This window comes from Labrus bergylta, chromosome 17 (assembly GCF_963930695.1).
Source record: "Labrus bergylta chromosome 17, fLabBer1.1, whole genome shotgun sequence".
NCBI classification, from domain to species: domain Eukaryota; kingdom Metazoa; phylum Chordata; class Actinopteri; order Labriformes; family Labridae; genus Labrus; species Labrus bergylta.
In genome coordinates, this window is record NC_089211.1 from 17,639,635 (window position 1) to 17,656,838 (window position 17,204).

At 37.5% G+C, this 17,204-nt stretch overlaps 1 protein-coding gene across 9 annotated transcripts in view; it reads left to right on the forward strand.

Annotated features, from left to right (window-relative positions):
• Window positions 1-13,301: 13,301 nt before the first annotated feature.
• Window positions 13,302-17,204, forward strand: part of rapgef1b (Rap guanine nucleotide exchange factor (GEF) 1b) — a 49,078-nt gene continuing 45,175 nt past the window's right edge. For 7 of the 9 annotated variants that reach the window (XM_020634595.3, XM_065965346.1, XM_020634601.3 and 4 more), the window contains exon 1: window positions 13,303-13,601. In XM_020634595.3, coding sequence (XP_020490251.1) covers window positions 13,574-13,601 — 28 coding nt within the window. In that variant the 5' untranslated portion in view covers window positions 13,303-13,573. Of the gene's footprint in view, window positions 13,602-17,204 lie in introns of all 9 variants that reach the window. The other 2 variants (XM_020634597.3, XM_020634596.3) reach the window with 1 other exon arrangement.

Consider the following 17,204-nt stretch of genomic DNA (forward strand, 5'->3'; position numbering starts at 1 on the left):
TACTAATCAGAACACACACAAAAACCAGAACACTCCCCACACCAAAAATGTATGTCACCTGCCTACATATTCTGTATTTTAGAATCTGTAAAGAGAGATTGACTGTAACAGAATAATTGACTAGAGATCAGCTCTTCATTCTGTCCTGAAACAGTAGGTTCTGATTGCAGCCTGGCCTCTATGTTGGCAGCACAATGCAGCTTGCTGAGTGCTGTTTCTGAGGTGCTAAGAAAAATGATTTGAAATAAATAGCTTTAACCAAATGATAATTAATCCAACAGTTTAGGCCATGTCAAATGAATTTACAGCACTTGTATATGTATCAGAACGACTCTATTTGCAGAATTGTCTCAGGGAGAGGGAGAAAGAGAAGGTTGAGGGTACAGGGAGTGTCTATGTGATTCGGTTTATCTGTTTCTACATCAGTTATTTAGAAATTTACTGCATGAGAGCGGGGATTTCCCTTTGCAGGATCAGTCTTTGTTTTTTTGTGAATTAAAAAGCTGCTAATATTCGTAACAATGCCCGAGCTGAGGGGCTTCAGGGCTCCGGGTTGCTATATTCGCTGTGTGCCGAACAAACTAGGTTACTCCATCGACATAAAAAGTTGATAGCAGCACATCTGAGCTGAAGCACCCCTGAACACCCCAGTGGCTGTCGTTGAAGCTCAACAGATGTAGCTTCCTTCGCTAAATCAGCTCCTGGAAAGTTATCAACACAGCTCTGGCAGAACTGCTGCTGCGCTTTTCTGCTGTCTGTTATAGTCGCCTATTTTCTCTTTGCCTTGGTGTTTAGTGTTTGCTGACTGAATGTGGGGAAGATAATGAGGAGGTTTTTTCTTTTTCTTTTTATACCCATGTCCATGTCCTCCTTTTGCAGTGCCACACATTTTGATACATAGAAATACTGTACTGTATGTGTGGTGTATTTATCTAGGAGTGGTGTATTTATCTAGGAGTGTCAAATTGTATGTTAAGTGTGTTGTAAATATTTTATGGTTGTTTTTTATGTAGTCTATTGTCATATAATGATTGTAAAAGTGCTTTTCAGGACTCCATTGAAAGCTGTGTTGATATTTGGATTCTAAAAATATTTCTATTCTTAAGTCTCTTAAATCAATCAAATCCTTGTCTTAGTGTGATTCTTTAAACATTTCTGTCTCTCGTGTGAAAACTAGACATGCTTTCTTTTAAAAACTAAAGCTTCAGTCGACATTGCCTCTTTAAGTGACAACAAGCCTAAAAATAGACACATTAATTATATATATTTAATCTGGGATTGATAGGTCGAGCTTAAAGGTGGTCAAGTGAAAAGGTGATTTGACCTCCAGGAATCAATGACTGAGCGTGACACTTTCACCTTCCTGCTAAAAGCGCCCAGGTTTGATCCGCAGTCACTGGTGCATTCTGTTTGTTCTCCCTCTGTACATATGGGTTTCTCCTGATACCCTGGCTCCTGCCCACAGCCCACAGACACACAATCAAGTGGATTAGAGATTCTAAATTTCCCATAGGAGTGAATGGGTGTGTGTGTGCGTGTGTGTGTGTGTGTGTGTGTGTTTATCTGTCAATCTGTGTTAGTTCTGTGATAGACTGGCAACATGTCCAGGGCTTTCCCTGCCTTCTGCAGAGTGTGTGCTGTTAAAGGATCCCAACCTTCCATGTTGTCATTATCATTATTTTTAGCCTGGAGATGAATCCAAGAGGAAAAGACAGCACTGAGTTTTTTTATTGAGAGAAAATGATTTGGTATCACGTTAAAATGCTGCCGTGTGTTGCCTTCACCAGTGTGTGTTTGCATGTGTGTGTAGGTAAGTAGGGCAGTTCTACATTAATAATGGCCTGTCACCATGTATTTTTTCAAGGCGGTGAGAGCGATTAGACCTGACTTAAACTGTGTCCCACTTCCACACTATAAACTAATACAAGTTTCACTGTGTACTAAACTCACAGCATACTGATTTTGGCAGTTGGTGTCAAGAAATTCAAGCACTCTGCTGTTTAATAGTAAGTACAAATAAACATCAATGCAACGCAACTGCCACTTGCAATTGATACTTTACATAGAGAATGCAAAATGTAATACTTACTTTATGCTTTTGGAGCTGTATATATGTGCTTTTCCAGCTGTAAGCAGATCTTTATTTACTGTATTCTGTGATTATTTGGTGCTTATATACACCACAGCTTATAAAGCCTCGGTTAATTTTGTTAATCATTGATCCTGTTTTAGGTACTAAATAGTTTGCCTTTTCTTTAATGTGTTTTTCCTTGTTACATCGGTTTTGTAATCTGTGTGTCATGATGGATGTCAGTCTTGCTGACTGCAAACAAATCCAACTATACGGATAACATTAAAGTTAACTTAACCTGAACTACATGGGCCTTTGAAATATTAAAAAAAGAGCAAATACACAGCTTACCAATACATACAATTCAACATAATTGAATAGTATAGACAGAAAAATACAAAACTATACTATAATAAAACACTATAAACTAGGAAGTGCGTGATCAATCATTACTGAAAGCTCTCAAGAAATAACTTTGAGTTTGACATGAGCAAAAATACTTTTCGTTTTCTTTTTAATTATTATTTTGTCTCATATCCAGCTCACAAGTTACTACAAACTCATATCTCATTTAAACAATTGTTATGTACACTGGAATTGGGACACAGCTTTGCTCTCAGGTTGTGTAAATCTGGGCTAAACCCTGAAAGGAATGCCCACAAAAAAATCCTGCTTTCATATTCAAATGAAGCTCTACATGTATTTATGAATGAGCACACACACCTACACACACATAAGCACACATACATACACACACACACACACACACACACTGTACAAAAACACAAGTAAATTCATGCTACTATGTGTACATAATTTGGCCTTATTCCTTATTGCCTTTTTAAAAGTTTCAGTCACTTTAGTGCGTTTAGTAAATGACTCAAATCTGTAAGCATCAGTTTTTGTTCCAATAAGGTGTGGGCTCGTCTCACCTCACAAACTTTTCCATCTTTTTCCTTCCAAGTCTCTGTAAGGCAGCTTTAGCTCTGGGCCGAACATTCCTAATTCAATTACTCACAGCTTTAATCACTGATCCTGTTAAACAGCCCTTGGGTGGATGGAACGTTGGATGGCTCATCAGCAGAGCCATGTTGCAGGACTTTTGAGGCCAGCAGTACGGTAACCCCCTCACCCAGGAGCTGGCATGAACTTGTGTGACACCCACAGACCAGACTGTCTCACTCCGCACCTTGTTCATAACAACATGCTCCTGTCAAAACTGGCCCGGACTTGTGTGAATAGACAGTGACGCATCCTGGTGGACTGCCATATCCACTGATAACACCTACCCATTCAACTGACCAGCATTACACACCGAAATAGAGGGATGAGCTGTGTGAAGAGGCAGTCACCCTAGAGGGCAGATTTTACAGAGTGGGATTGAAAAGACACAAATAGGTGCATAATTTAAATTTAAATGTTACGAAAATCCTTCAACACTCAGCGCTTTCTCATGTTTTTGTGAATAATCTAAATAACTGTGTTAAATCAAACTTCCTCAACTTTAAAATTGGGGACTATTTTGTGATGGTCCACTAAATACAACCTCAATTATATCACTTGTGATTTGCATTTGTAACATTTCAATATTTGGCCCAAAAAAAAAAAAAAACTATCCTTAAAAAGGATGTTATTTAGCAAGAATGGGACAGAATTAGCCAGTAAATAAAGATTTTCTTCAAGCGTAAAAATAAATTAAGTAACCAATAACTTTACAACAGCTAGTTTTAGAATTCAACCACTGTCTGTGTTACATGAAACATTTGTATTTTTTTATTCATTCTGAATATCTTGGACAACTCTTTTCAACGTGTATGAAATCACCGGACTATGGCTGTCAAATGATCAAATGTTTTAATCACTATTAAGCGCTGGTTTCAATAGTTAAATGCGATGAATTGCATTTTTAATCGCAAGTTGGATATTCCATTATTTTGCTTTTAAAAATAAAAATGGCTAGACTTTTATTTTGAATTTTTGTACAATCTTGAGCTTAAAGTACTGCATTTTCTGTGAATTCAACCCCACTTTTTTGTGACCCAAGGTTGCGTCATTTACTTAACCACTGAAAAAGGAAGGTTGTTGTGTTCCATCACTGTGACTACAGGGAAACACAGGCTTATCCACGGTGCGTCTAAAGGGAAAAATTGCAATTAAGCGTGAATCGTAAATGAAATGAACGTATTGATTTCAGATTTCATCGTGATAAACTAGTTAATGTTGACAGACCTACACCGGACATTTTGACATTAAGTCATGTAACATTCTCAGTGTTATGTTAGCTAGGAAGTTGTTAAATGCTAACATAAGTTTTGGTCCAACAGTAATGGGTTACCAAATATGTTATATGACACACTCCTACTCAGTGTATTGTGAGAGAAAAATTGAGTGACACTGAAGATTTAGCCTCAAACACACAGTAAATGCCTCTCACCTGCTGAGGGTAATAAAGGAGAGGATGAACATTGACATTTAGCCATCTAAAGAGAGAAGCAGCATGCAGAGAGGACGCTATGGCTAACTGCTCAAATGCTAATGTAAAGAATATCACACGGTTGGTCTGTATGTCCCTGCTTTGCCCTTTTACTCCTGGAACTAGAGCTGATCTCTCTGGCTAGGTGCATCTGCACACCCCCAGGGACTCCGTTGGCTAATGGAGGTCAAGGTGCTATATGGGGAGTGGTCATGTCTGGCTGTGCACCCCTGTGGACCGCCTCATTTAATGCTCTTTGGCCTGCTTTAGCCTAGCCTTGGAGTTTAAATGTCAATTGGGAGCGTTGGAAGAACTAGCGCAGTACAGAGGAGGGTCCCACCATAAAGACATGGTTGACCCTGTTGTCTGAAAATTTAAAAAAAAAAAATGGGGAAGGGAGGAAGTGAAAGGGAGAGTTTAGGGAGTGAGACCTTCACTGTCATGGTGATAGGATGGAGCGTTCTTGAAAGGCAGGCAGCTGTGCTTTCCAAAAGCAGGGCCCGCTGCCCTGTAGCGCTCCAAAGAGCAGCGCAACAATGCCTGTCTCAGCACATAAATAATTCCTGCCTGTTAGAGTGTGTATGCATCCACACGGTTACAGCATGGTTGTGCCCTGTCCTGTTTGAAGCTGAGGCTGCTTGCTATCTTCTCCTGATGGCTTTAATACATTTTCACTAACATGCGTAAGACAATCAGGTGTTCAGCCTTAGTCTATTACACCCCAAAGTACTTGTTGCAAATTAAAGGGAAGTCAGCTAAACGCTAGTTAGCTTAGAATAACACCTTATCTTTATCCGTTAGCTAGCTATGACTTTCCTACAACAGACCTTATAAACTATACTGAACTGCTACACATCTTTTAAAATAGTGTTTTATTTGATTTAACACAAACTAACATGTTTAAATTGTATAATTATTAAGTAGTTGTTTTTTTTCTTGTGCATTCCATTTATATTTTATTATATTTTGATTGGTGTTTAATCAAATGGTTTAACCATAACCATAATTTTACATTATTGTATTTTTTTTATTTAGCTGAATGTAAATATGTTTTGATTTGATTTTAACTTCTATTTTTATTTTTAATAATTATATTCCCATCCCCTGTTTTCTATAAAGATCAATAAAGTTTATCTTTATCTTTATCTTTATCTTTACATTTTCCATTTGATGTTTCTAAGATTTTTTTCATCTTATTATTCTATGATTATCAACTGGCTTTGACTAACTATACGATTATTATTGCATTTTAGAGTTTCAGAGGTTGTATTGTGAATTTATTTGACTAATTTGTAAAGCGTTTTGAGATTCGGTTCTTGGATGAAAAGGGCTCTAGAAAATAAAGTTTAGTACTGTTATAACTGTGTCATTTGTCAAAGTCGTGTTAAAACTCATTGCTTTGTTAATATTTTTTGTTCATGTCTTTATGACAGACCCGGATAGACCACTCAGCTCTGTTTGTTTTTCCATAGTTCATGTCAAAGACGCTCCCTCCCTCTAATTTTCCCGACCTTGTCAACCATGTGTCTCCATGTGTTTGTCTGTGGCAGTGACAGAGTGGTCCATTCTCATGCAGTATTGAGTAGGTTACGACCTCGACATCTCGTCCTCTTCCTCCAATGCCTTCCCATCTTCAAGCCCCTCTTATGGATACCTCACGCCGTCCATCTTAATTCCACCATGAAAAGCTCACTGTACTGTATGCCAACAAAAGGAGGCCAAAGACAGAGAGGACCCCTGATTGTTGTGAAGGTATTTTCCCTTCTTCTCCCTTAAACATATTCATACATTTAAGCCTCCCTGATCCCCTCCCTCTTTCCACAACTCTTAGATGTGAGACAGACGGAGGGGCCTGACCGCTGTCCAAGGTTAACAGAGCCTTAAACTGTGTTTGCGCTCGGCATCACACGCCCACCACCGCAGAGATCAAACACTGTTCCTCTCTCGGCTCTCTCTGACAACTCTCAGCTAACAAAACTGTCTCGCTTCCTCCTTCCTTTTTAGCCCCTGTCTACCGTGAACCGTCTCCAGCCCCACGGCGGATCTGATCAGACTCTAAGCCCAGTGTGAAGCTTCCCAGTGTGAAACACAGCAACCTTCCCACATTCATTAGACCATTCGATCCTGAATATTTGAGCACAGTGATTGATTCATGCCTGCTCATTCTAAGTTTAAATTTAGAATAGTTTCCAGTTCTGCAGCAGTATGATGATTTCATATGACTGCTTAATACCTGTTAAAGCTTTAGTTGTTACTTATTGTGTTTGTTATTGACTTTCCTAGTAGGCCTTGGCAGTATCTTTTTTAAATTCCTGCTACCACCTCATCTTAATCCTTTCAGTGAATGTCATCAAGAAAACAGCAGCTTCATCATTGTAGTGCCAGGTTCTTTTACATTAGGGCTCATCCCTCTCAAATTACATTTCATCAGCACTCCTTATACCTCTACCTGCTTATACATTGATGCAAATAAAACCACTACAGGGTGCATGCAGGAAGCAGGGCTCCAGGACTGCAACAAAAATGATCAGCAGGATATGAGCACCACTATGTGGACACAAAATGTAATAAGTGTAAGGTTTGAACTATGCTGACTGACCAATAGATGGCAGCAAAGAGTTACAATACATGATCAAGAAACCTGACTGACCTGAATAGCACATTTAAACTTGTCATAGAAACTAATGGATGTCAATCCTCTGCATGTAGTTGGAAAAAACCTAAACGCTCTATATACATGTTTCAAAATAGACCCTCTTCTTGTCATGTTAAGTGACCATACACTGATAAGCCATAACATTATGAAGACCTAAGGAGATCCAATACAGTAGTTCTATCACAAATTTAGTTTTACTAAACTTTTACATTACATATTTGTTGACATGGCAACAAAGGTTATAATTCTACTTCTACATTTATTTTTTTACTCAAGTGTGTGGTGGTGGTGTACTGGAGTGCATTTTATTCAAAGGGATGCCTAATATTACTATTCCCCATGTATGTTAATGGAGTAACTGGTGAAAACATTAGGATGTATACACAGATTCAATCCCTGCTGGATAAAATCGAGAACACACTAGTCTCAGAGGTAAAAGAGGCTTTGCATGTGCGTAGGGTTTAGGATTTCAGTGACCATATTTAATGATCTGGTTGTAAACAAACGTAGGGAAATATGTATTGAGTCATTTTGTTTGGCTGTTTTCTTATATGTTTGATTGTTTGTTACAGGGCTTTTGGGTCAGTTTTGATTTACTTGTTGTATTTTTTTCTGATTATTTTAACCTTTTTCTTTTAACCACGTTTTATTTAAAATTCTTTACATACGTATGTAATTTAATTAAACTTCCTTTGTTTAAAAACACAAAAGAAGACAATACCAAGAGAACTATTTACAATATGGCAGACCTAAGGGTCAACTGCAGTTCATGTTGTAATTTACATCCATAGAGCGGGGTCTTTAAAAGGAATCATTGATACAGCTGTACAACTGTATACATTTCAATTCAAAATAAGATAATAAATCTCCCACATACACATGCTATCACTTGCATATGCATAGATACATGTGCATATGTGTTTATATGCAGGGCCATAACCAGGGTTTAGAAAATCGTGAGGAATCTTTCCAGGCAGGCTAAATTCATGCCCAAATGATACCTTCAAATCCAACTCAAGCCATACACCTGATAGACACAAACTCACATACATTTACTTCCTATCTGTACAGTGAATGATCTGCGGACCACATCCGGCCCGAATCAAGAGGGGGAGATCAGACAGCCATGTTTATATGTATGTAAAACTTTTTGCTTTTAATTGATATTTTTTCCTTATTACTTTTTTGTATATTTTGTTGCAATTAACATCCAAATGTTTTTTTTTTTTTTTTTTTTATAAATCTGAGAAACAAGTTTTAATGTAAACTTCTAAAAAAAATGGTTTCATTCCCACTTGGTGTCTAGGTCAGGTGGTGCAACATCCGTGTTTATACATTTTTTACAAAAGGCTGATGAGAGCTTTTTCCTGTCTGGTGTGATTAAAAGTCTACACAGATAGTGAACATACAAAATCAAACAACCCTTCAATTACAATGCACAGAGAGAAAACAGAGGGAAAGAGCCATCCTTCATCACCACTTAATATCTCCAAACATCATTGCACAATGTAATCCACATACCGGATATACAGACGCATGCAAGATGAGGAAAGACAAAAGAAGAAAAAAAACATTAGACATTTATAAACACAGATCATATTAAGTTTTTCTTTATACAGATATGTGTCCATGGACTATAATTTTCACGAATTGGAGCCTTTGTGACACTAAAAAAATCTATTATTAGTAATATTACGAGTATTATTTTATGGAAAATTGATGATCTCACACTTTTACTTCAGGCCTCGCTGTGTGAGAGTCTTAGGTTAAGATGAAAAACTACACTTGGTAGAAAAAGGTGATTATTGGATTACACGTGTAGAATGGTAAAAGTTGTTTTTAAGTTTATTCTGTTGTTTTGGTTGCCCTGCATCTGTGTTATTTGTGTACAACTCCTTTAAAAACAACAGTGACAAACTGAGTAATCACTGCTATGACACACACACACACACACACACACACACACACACACACACACACACACACACACAAACTTTATCTGGCTGTGTTGCGGGAGCTATCCTGTCCTGACAAGTCTGCTGCTGCTGCTGAGGAGTTCATTGTCTTTCCTGTGTGACTTTATCATAGCCTGAGGGAAGGTATTCCACTCCTTCCACTCCTTCCCCTGCACCACATACGCCCACACATTCCCACAAGTGCACACACACGCACACATGCAGAAAGCACTTTGCACTTGTTTCATGGGTGTGGTTTCTGCTGTGCAAGCAAATGCACAAGGGAGCAGCAGGCATAATGACAGCCAGAGTAAATATGAACCATTGACTCTGGTTTGATAAGTGATTAAATACTTTTGATGGTGAGGTAAAGCTGCAGAGAAGCCTCTCACAACATGCAACAAACTCCCTCTGTCAGTATTTTTTAAAACATGCCTCTGCTTTTATATAGTGCATCGGCAGCATACATGCTGACCCAGATCACTCGCAGAACGCAGATCATTTCAGTCAGATCCATTATTCATAAAAAGATGACAGACCACATCGGCTCCGTCTTGATATGGCAGAGACATAATGTACATGGTTGCTACTTAATGGCCGGGGTAATGTGCAGCACTAAATAGGCAAACGCTCTAGTCAGCAGTTCACTGAAATCAGGGGCAAATCAGAAGCCATCCTCCTCCGCCTTCTTCTTCTGCTGCAACTTCTTTCATTTCCTGCAAGAAGAAGAAGCTCGAGCATGGGGGTGGAAGATAAGAGGAAAACTAAAAAAGTGGCCTTCTTTTTTTTCCATGAGCATTCAAGGTTTCAGTTTGACCAACAGGGGGCTCTGTGCTTCCATTTAATCTGCACATACACACGGTAGTTTACATACTTTTTAATTGCATGACAAAGTCACTCTTAAAAGAAAATAACCATTGTATTTCCAGACATGGCTATTCATTATTAAATAACAATATTTGAAAGAAACTTTTCCACTAACAAGATGTAAGTTTTCCATAATTTACTTAAACTCATTTTACAGATACTGATTTATTGTTGACCTCTTTCAGTCGTTTGGTTCAGATCTGCTGAGGAAATATACAATATGCATAGTTCAGATCCTTGAATATATAGGAAGCATGAATGGCTAATCATGACGTAAAAGAACTAGATGAGAGTAACGGCTATGTTTAGTTGACATGTTGAGTTAACATGTTGAGGAAATGCCTCATCCTGTCGTGTCGGTGCAAATAGAAAATGAGGAGACACTCTAACCTAACAGAGGAACGCAGATGGACAAAATAAAGTATCCTTGATGCTGACCTGTGGAAGGCACTGGAGAGTGATGAAGGCATTGGACCTGGATCAAGAAAACCTGGAACAGCCTAAAACAATATTCTTAAGTGATGTACTTCAATAATTATATTGCTGAGAAGAAGCTGCAGAGTGTGCAAAGGAATTATCTAGGCAAGGATAGAGTATGTGCTAAGAGAAATAACTTAAGGACACATTTCTAGAATATTTAGACTAAAAGTATATTTCAGTAGAACCAGAGGTGAAGTTTGACAACAAGAAAGGAAGTCAACATGTGAATCCTCTGTATGCTCACAGTCTCAATCCAACAGAATCAGATATGACGTGATCTGATTGTAGTATTCTAAAGTATGTTAGAATGAGTCCTTTATTTAATTCAGCACCGTCTTATTGATCCAAACTGGATTTTTTTTTTATTGAAGGAAAAAAAACAGCATATAACTTGACAAGTTCAGTTTAGAAACATTCTCCAAACACATGTGGACAACACTGATCATGAACAACCACAGAGATGCTGGCAGATGTCAGTGACTAAGATTACACTGAAAAAAAGATCAACATTTTTCTGAGGTTTTTTGTAGATTTCTACCATATAGGGAACAAATCCAATTTAAGAATCAATTTCCCCAGTTGTCCACACTACTAATATGTATAGAAACCATGTACTTATACTGTCCTAGGCCAATGAGACACACTGTGATCTCTTAACAGTTGGTGCTGATTCTTTTTAAAAAAATGTTGACTTACTGTATTGTAAGATATCCTATAAGAGCATGTCTTTGTTGTTGTTTTGCTTTATTTTCGCCCTGCCCTATGTTTCTTATTTTTGTAATTCCTCTTTGTCTTAGTGGGGCTCTTTTGTTGCTGTGCTGTTTGTTTATAAAACTGAAAATGTATAAATAAAATATATTTAAAAAAAAAAAAAAATCAAATTACCCTAATGTGCATTACAACTATATGCATTAAAGCCCATAGAATATACTTGTTAACATGTATTTTTAAAACTTACTTTATATCCCCACAAACCATGTTGTCTGTTATCTATCAAACTGAAATGCAGACACTCTGTGACTTCATTGGGCTGCTATAAGATCAATGATGAGGTCAGATTGGATTGTGAAATGACATGGAGTCCTGTTTTTTAAACTAGGTCATGTAACGCCCATTAAACCTGCAGCCGTTTCTATTTATTTTTCATCTATATATTTTTTTTATCTGTCAGGATGCACTCAAAACTACTTAAAAGTTACAAATTTTCCTTAGTCGTGCGTCCTTTTCAGAAATGCATGTACGCAATTTAGTCGTTTTTTAAATGTAAAGATAAATAAGAAAAAGACAGATTTGGTAATGAGTGAATTTACATGTGTTGTTAAATGCATGCAAAAGACAAAACAAACCATTTTGTTTATTGTTCCATGGGTAATATTTGACTCTCCAAACACCCCTAAGTGCACTATGATAGCCTATGTCTCGCTTTTGTATGTAAGCCCATTTCCGCCAGTAAAAAAAATAAAAATGAAAATAATAAAGTCTCATAATTTCAATTTTTTATCTCATTATTTTGACTTTTTATCTCATAATTTTGACTTATCTCATTATTATGACTTTATATCTCATAATTTCGACTTTATATCTCATAATTTTGACTTTTTATCTCATTATTATGACTTTATATCTCATAATTTTGACTTTTTATCTCATTATTATGACTTTATACTCATAATTTTGACTTTTTATCTCATTATTATGACTTTATAGCTCATAATTCCGACTTTATATCTCATAATTTTGACTTTTTATCTCATTATTATGACTTTATATCTCATAATTTTGACTTTTTATCTCATTATTATGACTTTATACTCATAATTTTGACTTTTTATCTCATTATTATGACTTTATTTGTCATTATTTTGACTTTTTATCTCATTATTTTGACTTATCTCATTATTATGACTTTATATCTCATAATTTCGACTTTATATCTCATAATTTTGACTTTTTATCTCATTATTATGACTTTATAGCTCATAATTTTGACTTTATATCTCATAATTTTGACTTTTTATCTCATTATTATGACTTTATATCTCATAATTTTGACTTTTTATCTCATTATTATGACTTTATACTCATAATTTTGACTTATCTCATTATTATGACTTTATATCTCATAATTTCGACTTTATACCTCATTATTTTGACTTTTTATCTCATTATTATGACTTTATACTCATAATTTTGACTTATCTCATTATTATGACTTTATATCTCATAATTTCGACTTTATACCTCATAATTTTGACTTTTTATCTCATTATTATGACTTTATACTCATAATTTTGACTTATCTCATTATTATGACTTTATATCTCATAATTTCGACTTTATATCTCATTATTTTGACTTTTTATCTCATTATTATGACTTTATATCTCATAATTTCGACTTTATATCTCATAATTTTGACTTTTTATCTCATTATTATGACTTTATAGCTCATAATTTTGACTTTTTATCTCATTATTATGACTTTATATCTCATCATTTTGACTTTTTATCTCATTATTATGACTTTATACTCATAATTTTGACTTTTTATCTCATTATTTTGACTTATCTCATTATTATGACTTTATATGTCATAATTTTGACTTTTTATCTCATTATTATGACTTAATTAACTGGCGGAAATGGGCTTCCATACTTTTGGGACAGACAATAACACCGGTTTGTTACAACTCTCTTGATTTTGAAATTGAAACACGCCCATCCTCTTGTTGACAGATTGCTGTGACTAATTCCTCACGCAAGGGGGCGCTGTTACACTGAATGAGGGGGCTGCCTCTGCCCGAATCTCGGTTCATGTGTGCTGCTGCTGCTGTGTGTGTGTGAGAGAGAGTGTATCCAGTGAAAATTACCCGGAGACCGACTGGGAGACAGTTTTTCTGACCGTACCAATGTGTATATATCGCCTTAAAACCCGTCGGAATCATCTCATGGACGTAACTGCGCGTCCATAATGAGGGAATAATCGGAGGAGACACAACGGCGAGGCTCGTCTGGTAGCTAACGTTTTTGTTGGAACTGCTGAGTGGGAGCACAGCTGCTGGCTACGAAAAATGTCGGGAAAAATAGAGAGCAAGCAAGGTAAGTGCTACCCGGGTTTAGACTCAACCACAGGGTATGATACTGGATAACGGTGTTCCTCTCCTCGGGGGGGGGGGGGCTCGGATGGAAACAAATGTGGGGGTCTTTAAACACCAATATGTACCTCTAAAGGGTGTCTCCAAAATAACCTCCAGACGGGTTTCTTTCACTGTAAATGGTGGTTTAATTGGGCCTCATGGATTTGTTCTTTTCTCAGCTATCCAGTTTTGAAAATAAAGCGTCACCGTTTCAGCTAGCTGGTGTCGGCGAATTACTTTTTGTACCATTTTTTTAACCTCATGACAAAAATGACTGCAAATAAATGATTAACGCGAGCAATTCAGTGTCTGGACTAGCTAGCCTTAACACCATTAATATGTGCTATCATGATATAGCTTGTGTGATATTACCCGACCGGCTTTTCACCATTCGCTCAGCGGCCGTAAATACACCACCACGGTTTGATCCTGTGAACGCATCGCCGACATACAAAAGGCGTACAAATCTCAGCTTTTCACTAAAAGGGGTGGGAATAAAAAAAATTTTTAAAAACATTTAACACAGTAAAATAACTGAGCATGTTGTGCTTTTGTTTATCCCATTTCAATGCTCCATAGTTGGTTGTTAACATTAAACCCAGGATGGATTTGTAACGGGCTAAGTGTTAGCTTTTCGTTTAGCTGCGTTGTTACCTTTAGAGTTGTGATGCGTTCACGCCCAAAGACAGCCGTGTGTGTGTTTGTGTTGTTGGTTTCAACATTGTGCACGTGGCGTTTTTTTTGTGTGTGTGTTAGTTTTACCCATATTGCCTCTCTACTTCTCTGTTACAGACTGGTAAACGCATTGCAGAGCCCGTTTAGTGTTATTAGGGAGAACAGGGCAGTCTTGTGGGGGTATGCCTTTGCAGGGAAACTTTATACCCTCCAGCAACACTTGCATCCCATTCCACCAGCTGTCTCCTTGGTTAGCTCCACATATACTCCTGTCCAGTGATGCCTGCAGTAAACTGACACAGACACACACACACACACACACACACACACACACACACACACACACACACACACAAGGGGGGAGGGAGTGTCATCCACCACTAGCTCAGTCATTCTTCATAGGCGTAAAAAAAAGTTTCCAATTTCTTTCGGGTCTTGGAAGAGAGAGATGGCTACATATGGTCAGAGCTGAATTAGGACTCAGAGTCATTGTTGTTGTTTAAAAAAAAAAAGAATCTATATTACATTCTGGTTCAATGATATGTCAAAAAGCAAATTAAGGGTAGTGTGTATTTGGACAATGGCCTCAATCCATCTCCAGCGTCATTCCTCTCCTGGTTGTGTTTACTGGGTCATTTGCTCACCGGCTCTCTTCTGCATGTACCCATTGATCCCAAATTTATACCCAGAGGACACGCACTAGTGCGATGGAAAGAAAGGGCAAAGCCGGGGTCTCATGGTAGCACTGAAGAACTGTGCTTAGCTTCAGTGTCTTCCTGTTAAGCCTTTTCCTCAGAGAGAGAGAGAGAGAGAAAAAAAGAGAGAATATGCGTAAGGAAGGATTGGAGCTGGTTTTTAAAAGGGGGCCTGTTGTCTATGTGGGCTTGCACTGTGGAGACTCTACAGTAAAACGGGACCCGTTTTAGACCTTGACAGATGGAGATTAATGCACTGCTGCCTCGAGGAGGAAATTAAAAGGGAAGAGATTTGGGAACTAAGGCGAACTAGGGTTAATGTATCCTAATAAGGATTCCTGCACATGGATAAAGCCATGGGTTTAGGTTTAAATAGTGATATGATTCTGTGTACAGCATGCAAATGGTTACCATGGCACACCGACCAAGTAGGACAATCAATGCACACATGGACACTAAGGAAGACTTACAGCCAGTTTGTCTTCCAGACTCAATAGCTGCATCAACATACTCTCTTATCACCATGGTTTCCGTGTCCTTCTGTCACCTACTTGTACTGTGACTTGTGCCACTGCACCCACTTGTGTGATGCATAATTGGGGTGTCACCTCCAAGAGAGTCAGTAGGGTAGTTCTTGTGTGTGTTTCAACACTGAACCTTATCCTGTGCATACACACCCACATGACTTCATCACTCTGGCAGCCCAAACTGTAATACATTTAACAGATTCTGCATGTGATGGTGTTGCCCAAAAGTCTACAGGCAGCCAAACAACTAATGCTTACCTCATAGAAAATGATCTGGGTGGAGGAGACTGAAATTTCGGATTTTGTCTTGGCATTTGTGATTTCCCACTTTGCGTTGGACTTGTTATTTAATGGACTCACAAAAGGAGGCTGACAGTGTAATTGGATTATTAAGACTTATTTTGGCTGTTCAACCATTCTGTATTTCAATTCTTCTCCTGAGCTATTACCCAATTTCATACTTTGAAATGTTTAGTGTTTTTATTTGTCTACTGTAAAGCTTTAAATGAACTAATTAGACGCCCTGGGACATTTCCTCTGTTGCAGTTGTAGTTGGCAGTCAGTGTTGCCACATCTTACAGGGGAAACAATCCCAAAGTGAAACATCTTGCCGTGGAGCCGTTGACTGGGATTGGTCTGAGAGCCATGTATGGGAATTAAATACAATACTGTTTCTTACAGTATTTCTTATGGTCTGAAAAAGTTGCAAAATATGCAGCTGTTAGGAAGTAGAGTCTCTGAGGGGGTCTTGTTTTGTTGAATCCAGCAAGAAGGTCCATGGAGGGTTAGATAAAACTAACAACAGGACATACAAATTCCTGAAAATTCGAAATCATTCCTGAGGATTGATTTAGTGAACTATTTTTGAGGCTTTTCCCCTTTTATTAGTAAGGTGTTGAGACTGTGAGGAGAGACTAAAGCTGCACAAGAAGAAAAAAACAAATAAAAACCTCACAAGCGCTATCTTTAAGGAACTTTGACAGAAAGGAAAGCCCACAGAGCTCTATATACCAGGAATGCATTTAATGCAACACCCTTAAAATGCCTTATCATGGATGATGTGATTAGATTTTTACAGAAAATTGCAAAGAATCTTCAATTAGCTAATAACTTTAGCTCCATGTTGTAGCATTAACCCTGTTTCCACTTTTCCACGTTTAGATCCACATCTGGAAAATAAAAAATAAAAAATCGATTTGCATTCCCAACAATTTATGAAAACCATAGTTTTGACTTTTTCTCAAAAACCTGTACTTTTTTTATTTTACAGTTTGACACATTATTTTGTTCTAAAGATAATTAAGGCTTTAAGCATGAATAATGGTTTCTTTTTTTTCCCGCACTGTGTTGAAAATGTACTGTATCGGGGTCCTCGTAATGACATATTTATTAGACCATGTGTTTGTGCTTATGCTTGGACTTTGTGCACCTATTGTTCACTCATGGCATTGGTTGTATTGCTGTACAGTTCAAACTGTGACTCAGTGTTTTTCAGTGTTTTTTCTGACAGACTTAACAGCAAGTGATGCATGCCTAAACACACATCCTCCTTCTCTTTGGAAAAAACAAGCTTTAATTGAGTCTCTGTATTTGAATAATTCCAATTGCCAAATGTGTTTGTCCTTATTTTCCCCACGCACGGAGACTGGGATTGTGACACAACACTTT